General features: G+C 34.8%; 1 protein-coding gene and 1 long non-coding RNA gene across 5 annotated transcripts; both read left to right on the plus strand.

Moving 5' to 3' along the window:
- LOC110268955 lies at positions 980-2,997 on the plus strand. The gene is made up of 2 exons (XR_002357743.1): positions 980-1,150; positions 2,164-2,997. It is a non-coding gene; the product is annotated as an uncharacterized LOC110268955 (long non-coding RNA).
- On the plus strand, positions 4,247-9,449 carry LOC107625635 (putative disease resistance RPP13-like protein 1). Of its 4 annotated transcripts, XM_021116115.1 has the most exons (5): positions 4,247-4,706; positions 6,246-8,002; positions 8,389-8,586; positions 8,693-8,824; positions 9,071-9,449. In XM_021116115.1, exons 2-3 carry the CDS (start codon positions 6,316-6,318, stop codon positions 8,424-8,426), a joined length of 1,725 nt encoding a protein of 574 aa, XP_020971774.1. In that variant the 5' UTR covers positions 4,247-4,706; positions 6,246-6,315; the 3' UTR covers positions 8,427-8,586; positions 8,693-8,824; positions 9,071-9,449. The 4 variants fall into 4 exon arrangements, with proteins under 4 accessions (XP_020971774.1, XP_016183813.1, XP_016183811.1 ...); XM_016328327.2 differs by having other exon boundaries at positions 4,247-8,002; XM_016328325.2 differs by having other exon boundaries at positions 4,247-8,002; positions 8,389-8,454.

Here is a 9,663-nt window from a genome sequence, read left to right on the forward strand (position 1 = left end):
GACCGTATATTAAAATTAATATTTTTATTATATTTTATTCTTTTCCAGAGAAATCATTAAATCAACACGGGTATATAAAACATAGGATTTAAACATGTTCATTGAAGTGATCTCTATCTTAGAAATTTAACAGGATTCAAATCTCTCTGAACTATAGAACATAATTTTAGAAGAAATCTTCATATTATTTCATTTTCTTTTCTTGTGTGTTTGGTGATGATCCAGCTCTTTCATCACCAACATATTGTTTTTGAACAAAAAAGGTTCTTCTATCTAGGGGTGCACATGGAGCCGGGTGAAGTCGGGTTCGTCGTGACCCGAATCCGACCCTAAATAATCACCGGGTCTATTTATGAGACCCTTACCCGACCCTAAACCCGATGAAATCATGTTACTTTTGGGCCACACTTAAGCCGAGTCTAAACCGGGTGAAACCCGGGTCTTGATCAACTTTATCACGACATCACCAAAAATTAGATTCTACATATTTTGAATCTCTAAATTTTGGAAAATAATTATTCCATAACATTGCAACATTCACATAATAATAATTTAGAATCCAATAATAATAATTTAAAATTTCATAATAATAATTATATCAATTACACATTAAACATTCAAAGTTCAAAAGACAATTAAAACAAAGTTAACAACCAACACAAGATTAACATAATAATAATAATTTATAGTGTCATACCAACCAATAACAACAAAATATGAAGTAACAAACAACTACACGGGTCCAACGGGCCGGGGCCGGGTGACCCGAGGCTTGACCCGAACCCGATTTAATAAATAACCGGGGTCATCTATTGAAATCTCGGGTTTGACCGGACCATAACAAAGCCAGGCCAAATTAACTCCGAAGTCATCGGACCCGGTCCGGGTCTTCGGGCCGAACCGGGTCTTGTGCACCCCTACTTCTATCTGAACAAGTGTACTACTTCTATCTGAGGACTCTTATAATACTTTCTTTCTTTCCCTTCAAACACTGCATGTGCTTTTTATTCTCACATTCTTTGAGTCTTTGTGGCTATTAAGATGCATTACATTTAAAGTTCAGTGGGGGCATAGATGGGGGTTGGGAGATTCTCAAAGTTTACTTGTAATTATGGAAATAGCACCATTTCCATTCGAAAAGCTGTAAGATGTAAGTTTGCTCATTCACTTCTTTTAGTAACTCTGAAACTAGTCTTGTTCTTTGTTTTTCTAAATTCTACCTATTGAATTGCTTTGCTTTTTTTGTTAACTATTGTCATGATAATATCTATGACTATGAGCTATGATTTACTGATTTAATGGGTTGTTATCGTGTACTTAGAGCTTGATGTGAGCCTGTTATTGAATTTTATATACAAGGAACTGGATTTATTTTATCACTTTTTAGTTGGCTTATGTATAATTGATGCTATTTGAAATTCATAACTGCTATCTTAGCTGATTAAAGGTATTTTGTTCATTTTTTTTTGGACCTGAAGTTATTTTTCTTCAGTTTGCTAACTTTGTACATCAATGTGTTTTTCTTTTTTATATCCACAGAAATAGAGAAACAAATTTGTGCATTGCATTTGGAATATGTTTCTAATTATAATATGTTTGCTTTGCTATCTTTTCTATTTCGGATGAAAATATTATGGAGGCAGAGGGCCCTTTATTTGGGATTTTTCCTAGTGTAAGCTTTAAAGTATGTTAGCTCCTAACATTTATTGAATTAGTTCACTAGTATGATTATTTAGTATTTTTGTGTGCATAGAATTATTTTATGATGGAAGGACATGAATATATCAAGAGCCTCATTTGTTCCTTGATGTTGTACTCTAGTTAGTTTCATGGATAATTTTCCCATTAAAAGGTAAAGACATGTAAACCTGTGGTTTTAAAGCATTAAGGCACAACATTATTCTTGATAGTGACATTTATGGATTGTGCTATATTCTTGTCTAAGATGTATAGTTTGATTATTTAAGGCATGGATTATTCAATGGCATTTGAAAATCTTGCTTGTCTTTTATATTTGGTATTTGCGTAGGTGTTCATCACTGTTCCATTATCAATTATTGATATGCTTTGTATCTTTAAGCATGATGTGCCTGGTTAATTTAGTTGCTCACTTTTTTTCTTCCCTTGAAGAAAAGGGTTTTTCACATCAAAGTATGCATTTAGGTTATGAAGGAGCTTATAAGAACTATCAGGGAGAACAATTTGGGCAGAATTAGTTCACTGTAAGCTTATTTCCATATTAACCAACATGTTTTATGAAGTTCCGGATGAAGTTATTAAGCTTGAACTCTCCACACCAAAGTTCCTCATGGATCAACTTGATCTGATTGGAGGAGTTCAGTTTATTTTTTTGGAGGTATTTGATTCTTCTGACATTAGTATGGAGAGAAGTCCAATCTAATAAATGTCCTTGCATTGATACGTAGATTCGAACTTTTGATTTTCTCTTCTGCCTTCCTATGATTGATTCAGTATTCCCTTACAAATTCAAGAGAAGAGAAGAAAAATCTGTATGCAGTGTTTTTTTATTACATTTTGCGTCAAATAAAAGTATCGTGCATAGTCTCAGGAGTCAGTGAATACAGTGATGAGCAGATCCAACCTCTGGCTGATCTGCTTGCTCAAATAAATGCACCTGAGGCATTTTATATTTCTGTTAAACTTGGAGTAGAGGGCATTGGAGAGATTTTGAGAAGATCAATTGCATTTGCTCTATCCAAATATCCCAACAGTGAAAGACTAAATACGATGCTTCTAGTTTTTCCTTATCTATATACTTTAAAGTTTTAAGGCTATACATTTTTCCTTTGATCTTATATGCATTTCTTCATATATATGGCTTGTAATAGATCTTCTTTGAGCTGTATGATTACTGATTTTTTTTTTCTGTTCCGGTCTAACATTTGCAGCTATTGAAAATTGTAGCAGAGAAATTTATGTTTGTCTAGATATAGAAGCAATATAATTGAACAGCTTTACGAAGCCAAAATTTTTTAATGTCATTGTGAAAATTGTATAAACCTCCGCAATACATTGCATATAGAATTACGGTTGTGGCGGTTATACTAGTCGTTGCTGAAAACCGCGTAAACACTAATCTATGTGCGACAAACCACACGCTGGAATGCAGTTTTGCTGCGATTTAATTTTTCGTGTGTGTTGTAGGAGTGACTTTTTATATACATATAACATCATTTCTAAAAGTAGAGAGTATTGATGCTATCTCATGTATTTCAAGTGGGTAGCAAAGAGAATGATGACGAGGAGACTTAAAATAGAGAATAAAGAAAAAGAAAAAGAGGTGATCCCTTCCATCATCTTGTATTTCAAGTGAGTGGCAAAGAGAATCATGACGAGGAGACTTAAAACTTGAAAGAAAAGAAAAGAAAAGAGAATAAAGAAAAAAGAGGCGACCCCTTCAAAATTGCAACAGCCAAGAGAAATTGTTATAGCATATCAATTAATGATAATCTATTTGTGAATTTGTGTGCTTCGGGTATCTTCTATGTGATGGTTTTGAAGACAGTCCAATAATACTGTGTCAGCACTTGTACTCATTCAATCTCTTAAATTAACAGTCTAACTCTTAATGTTTAACGAAAAAACTAAGATCAATGAGAATACAAGATAAAAAATTTTTGGTCGAATAAACTATTCTAAATTTCTAATAGAAGGACGACTACAACAACAACATCAACGTCAACAGAGTCTGTCACCAAAAAAGAAAACATCAACAGAGTCTTATATATGCTAGTGCGGGGGCTAAACTATTCTGAAATATTACTATTATTATTTCCCTATATCAATAAAATGATAAACCATTAAAAGAAACAATTTCTTATTATTATAATAAGATTGAAGTTGATAATCTCTAGCTGGCCGGAGTCTTATAAGATAATGATGCAGGAATAAATAAAATGAGATTTTAGAAGTTTTATTTAGTTTCTGCACTAATAATGTTTTTATGAAGGAACTGAATCGTTATTTAATCTTATTGACGATATCATTATTGTTATAATTGTTGAGGAATATATTTACGCAACTGGTATCACCTAATTTAAGTTTAATAGTTTATCATATAATTAATTAATTTTTTTTTACTAAAGATAAAAAAATTCAAACTCGTAATCTCTTAAATAAGTATAAATAGACTATATTATTTAAATTATAATTCATTAGGGATGTAATTAATTAATTAATTATTAATTGTTATAGATACTTTAGCAGTGCACAAATATATGTGGGTCAATGTTATGGAACCCAGTAAAGAACGTTGTTGGTGCACTGCAAACTGCAAACCCTTGAAATCCCTTGTGCTTGCTACAATAGCTTTTCTCATCACCTTCCAATCTTTCTTTCTTGTGATCTCATCATCTCCTGAACTTGAGGCTCAATAATCATGGTTGCAAAACTTCAGGGTAGAGCTTATCTTTCATCTTTTGTTGATGCTGTTTTGGACAAGCTGTCTGCACTCGATGCCAACTCAACTCCAATAGCAAGAAAGTTAGCTGACCAGAAGTTGTTTCGAAGTCTGAGGGCGAGTCTCCGTGCAACTCGCCTTGTGCTTGATGATGCTGAGCAGAAGCAGATCAGAGACCAAGAAGTCAGGAAGTGGGTTGTTGATCTCCAAGATGCTCTCTATTTGGCTGATGACCTGCTGGAAGAAATCTCCACTAAAGCTGCTGCTGTCACTCAAAGGGATCCAGGTAACTCTTCTTCCTGGTCTCACTATGTTGATTCAATCTTAGAAGATAGTGATGATGGTGAAATGGGGGTAGTAACTAGCATGCAAGACTTAGTTGATAAACTAGAGTCTATCGTTAAGGAGAAAGATGATCTTGATCTAAAGCAAGAGCTTGCCGAAGATCCAGAGGACATGTCATGGAGAATTCAATCGTCACTGCTTGAAAGTTTTGATATATATGGAAGGGATGATGACAAGGAGGCCATACTTGGATTCTTGTTAGATGACACTTGCAATGATAAATTGTCTGTGATGTCTATAGAAGGCATTGGTGGAATTGTAAAAACTACTTTGGCTCAGTGGGTTTATAATGATGCCAGAGTTAAGGGGAAGTTTGCTCCTAAAGCATGGGTGTGTGTTGCTACAAGATTTGATCCTATTAGTGTTTCAAAGGCTATAATAGAGGATATAACTTCTACTCCTTGTGACTTGGTTAACTTGAATTCACTTCAAACTCAATTGAAGAAAAAGTTAACAGAGAAGACATTTTTGGTTGTCTTAGATGATGTTTGGGATAATCAACAAAATTTGTGGGACAGTTTTCTAAAACCTTTTCTGAGTGGAAATAAAGGAAGTAAAATTCTTTTAACCACTCGTAATAAAAATATTGATTCTGTAGTATCAACTATGAATCGACATTACAAATTAAACACATTGTCTCCCAATGATTGTTGGTTAATGTTTCTGAAACATTCATCAATCTCTACTAATTCTACACAATATCCAATTCTAGAAAAAATTGGTAGAAAAATTGTTGAAAAATGTAAGGGATTACCTTTGGCAGTGAAGACACTTGGGGGTCTATTGCGCAATAAGCATATTAAAGGGTATTGGGAGCATATACTAGATACTAAAATTTGGGAACTTTCGGAAGATGAGAGTAAGATTATTCCAGCATTAAGAGTTAGCTATCATTACCTTCCTTCACATTTAAAGAGGTGTTTTGTTTATTGCTCATTATACCCTGAGGATTATCAATTCAACAAAAAAGAATTAATCTTGCTATGGATGGCTGAAGATTTTGTGCGTCCAACAGAAAACAACACCCTAGAAAATATTGGTTGTGAATATTTTGATGAATTAGTTGCAAGGTCATTTTTTCAACCTTCTAGTGGAGATGTTAGCTTATTTGTAATGCATGACCTCATGCATGATCTAGCAACATCTTTTACTGAGAAATTCTATTTTAGAGTCCAAGAATTTGGGATCCTACAAAAGATTTGCAACAGAATTCGTCATTTGTCATATACTACAAATCCTAGGGATCCAATCTTAAGTTTTGGAGAGGCCTATAATAGAGCATGCATATGAGAACATTTCTAAATGTTAATGTTCATTTTGCATCAATTCATATTGAAAATGAACTTTTGTTCTCACTTTTACAATTGAGGTGTTTAAGAGTTTTATCATTTAAATATTTTTTTATTGAGTCATTGCCTGATTCAATAGAAAATCTGATCCATTTATATTATTTGGATCTCTCTTACACACCTATTGTCAGATTGCCCGAGTCATTGTGTAAATTATACAATCTCCAAACTTTGAAGTTGAGTTATTGTAATAAGCTAGAGATGCTTCCTAGCCGCATGCAAGATCTTGTGAACTTGCGCCATCTTAATATTGAAGAAACTTTTTCGTTGATAGAGATGCCAAAGGGAATGAGCAATTTAAAACACTTGAATTCATTGTGGCACTATATTGTCGGGAGGGATAAAGAGAATGGGATAAGAGAATTGGGAACACTTGACAATCTCCATGGCTCACTTTGCATTTCCAACTTAGAGAATGTCAACAACAGTTGTGAAGCTTCAGAGGCAAAGATGAGTAACAAGAAGCACATCAACATTTTAGAATTGAAATGGCTTTCACATTGTGATATTGATATTGTTGATTTTCAAAATGAGAGAGAGATACTTAACAAGTTACAACCTCACCGAAACTTGAAAGAGTTATCAATTGTGGGTTATAGGAGTGAAACATTCCCAAACTGGTTAGGCTTAGGTCTATCTTGCTACTCCAATATGACCAAATTGAGAATGAATGGTTGTAAGAATTGTCGTCAGCTTCCTTCGCTGGGACAGTTACCGTCTCTGCAGCATATGGAGTTATTTGGACTTGATGGGTTGGAGAGGATTGGTGGTGAGTTTTACAAGAACGGTGAATCATCTCATGAGGGGACGCACTTCAGATCCCTTCAAAGTCTGGCATTTCATAGAATGCATGGTTGGCGAGAGTGGCATATTCCTGATGGGTTTGATGGATTTCCTAAACTCAAAAGGCTTTCAATACATGATTGTCCGGTGTTAAGTGGAGATCTGCCAGCTCACCTTCCGGCTCTGGAGCAACTTACCATTTGGAAATGCGAAGAGCTTGCGCTTTCACTTCAGAGAGCTCCCCAGCTCCACCAATTACTTGTAATGGGTACTGCGTGCTATAGGAATTCGGCACGGTGTGAGGTATTAATTTCAGAAACTCGGCAAACCAAGTCCGCATTGAAGTGCCTGCCCCGCATCCAATCGGTGTATCTCCAAGCTTTGATAATCAAGGATTGTTGGTCAGCCATATCAATTTCAGGAGATTATTTGCCCGCTACATTACAATATCTCCAAATCTGTAATTGTTCAAAATTAACATTCTCAGAGCCATTGCAACACACGTGGCTAAGGGAGATATTTGTGTACAAGTGTGATTCATTGACGTTGTTTCCGTTACTGGCTCTTCCAAATCTCAAGGCACTCTCAATCACATATTGCCCCCATTTAGTATCCATGCCGGAGCTAAGGTTTGTTGCGCCCCACCTAGAGACGCTGTATATAGCATATTGCCCAGAAATGGATTCTTTTGGAGAGGAGTGCCTCCCGCGGAGCTTGACAACTCTTCGGATCCATAATTGCCAGAAACTAGCGAGGTGGATAACATCCAATGGTTTGCGGAGTCAAGGCCTTACCCATCTTATCCTTACTTTTTGGAAGGAAGTTAAGTCATTCCCAAGAGAGGGTTGCCTTCCTACTTCCCTCGAGTCTCTACAATTGTGGTACTTTTCAAATCTGGAGACGCTAGACTGCAAGGGACTTCACCATCTGACCTCCCTCCAACAATTAACAATTAAATACTGTCCAAAGCTGGAGAATTTCACACAAGAAAACCTTCCTGCCTCTGTAGCAAAACTCCGCATTGGGGAAGAATCTCCTTTGAGGCGCAAACTGGAAGAGATGAACGATCCACGAATTCAATATAAACCTGATGACTATTTTATAGGTAAGTAATTAGGAAGGAAACGACTTTCTTTACTTATGTCATCAAATATCAATTCTTTATTTATTTTTTATTTCTGTCATTTTGGGCACTTACGAAACAATTTATAGATTTAGAAGGACTTCCAATTTTAAATTCAGTTTGATAAAGTTCTATGTTTTTCACCCATCTTGCATTTCTCCCTAATTTGACCTCATCGAATTCTATTATGTATTGCTGATCTGACTTTTGTCAGCTTCAATCCAAATTGATCTACCCAACATTCTTGCAATCTTTTTTTTTTTGTGGGGAGAGGGTTATGAAAAAAATAAAAAGCCTTAATGTTACTATCCCATTATGCTTCTATATCTACAATCACTAGTATACTCATTGGTTTCCATTTATAATAGGATCCGTCAACAATTTAGAAATACTAATGAGGATTTGAGGCAAGGTGGGACTTGGAGTACTCTGAAGTAAGTTTTAGCATTTGTTCATGTTTATAAGAACATATGGATCAGTTTGTTATACCAATGAATCTGTCTAGAACCACGAACTATTTCAATTACAGAAGTTGCTTCTCCTATAAATGAAGCAGATAATCAAAGGTAACATAACAGAAGTATAATTATTTCTTTGAGTTGATGTTATTTATTTATTGGAATTTTTCTATAATGCTTCATACTTTTTCCCTTGTCTCTGTCTGAAATGTAGAGTGTAATGTTGCAAGAAATTCATAGATACGGTAATGCGAGCATTCAATGAAAAGCAGTGCAAGGATGCCTTTTTTTTCTTAAACATCTTGTCAGTGCTTGGCGCAACACACACTTCATCCATTTTCGATGGGTAATTGCAATAGAATTTCTCATCTCTAGTGTAGAAGTTATAACAAGCAAAATTTCAGTTCCCAACCTGTGGTGAAAAAAAAAATGATTTAAATATATGCATATAAACACAATTCTAGCTCTATTGGTTGGTTATGTTTTCATCTTTCATAAAACAATGTTCTAATTTCTAACCTGTCAGCATTGTTATGGACTTATGGCTATTATGCTTATTATAGTAAAACCTGTCAATTTTTGTTTTATACAGGTTTCTTTTGATATAGATCCTGAAATTCAATATAGATTTTCTTACTGGAATTGTTGAAACTATGACTGGGACTGCCATTCATTCAAGTTTCATGATCAACAATCACAAGTTCATTAAGTCCAAACTCAAGGAATACCCTGAGTTTTGAATTGGGAACTTAGGAATAAGAGTTGGCTGTGAGTTTTGAATTGGGAACTTAAGAATAAGAGTTGGTTGTAACTCCCCATTCTGTATATATAGTTAGGGTGTTAATTTTTATTTTACTTCTATTTTGAGTCTATTTTGAATCGCTTTTTTTATTGGCTAGTTTCCTAGATTGCCTTTTTGTATCTTGTGTATAATCATTAATCAATGAACGAGGTTATTCAGTTTCATATCATTTCTTTCTCAAAAGTTTAGAAACTTTTTCTTTCTACAGATTTTGTTCCATATCTTTATATTGCAGTTCCTTCAACAATGCCTAGTGTCAAGAAGAGGGCATTGAGGTCTCCAAATGAGAAATAAGAGAGAATTTTCCTATCTGCATTTGCCAGCACCTCTGCCTGTGATGAATTGAAAAATCAGTAACATTAATTTTTTAAGATAACTTTATA

Source organism: Arachis ipaensis, chromosome B02 (assembly GCF_000816755.2).
Source record: "Arachis ipaensis cultivar K30076 chromosome B02, Araip1.1, whole genome shotgun sequence".
NCBI lineage: Eukaryota > Viridiplantae > Streptophyta > Magnoliopsida > Fabales > Fabaceae > Arachis > Arachis ipaensis.

Excerpts from the sequence above, each read along its gene's own strand:
- LOC107625635 (XM_016328325.2), top strand. The coding sequence starts at position 6,046 with ATGCATATGAGAACATTTCTAAATGTTAATGTTCATTTTGCATCAATT. Across the intron at positions 8,003-8,388 it reads ACCTGATGACTATTTTATAG|GATCCGTCAACAATTTAGAA; the intron begins GTAAGTAATTAG and ends CATTTATAATAG.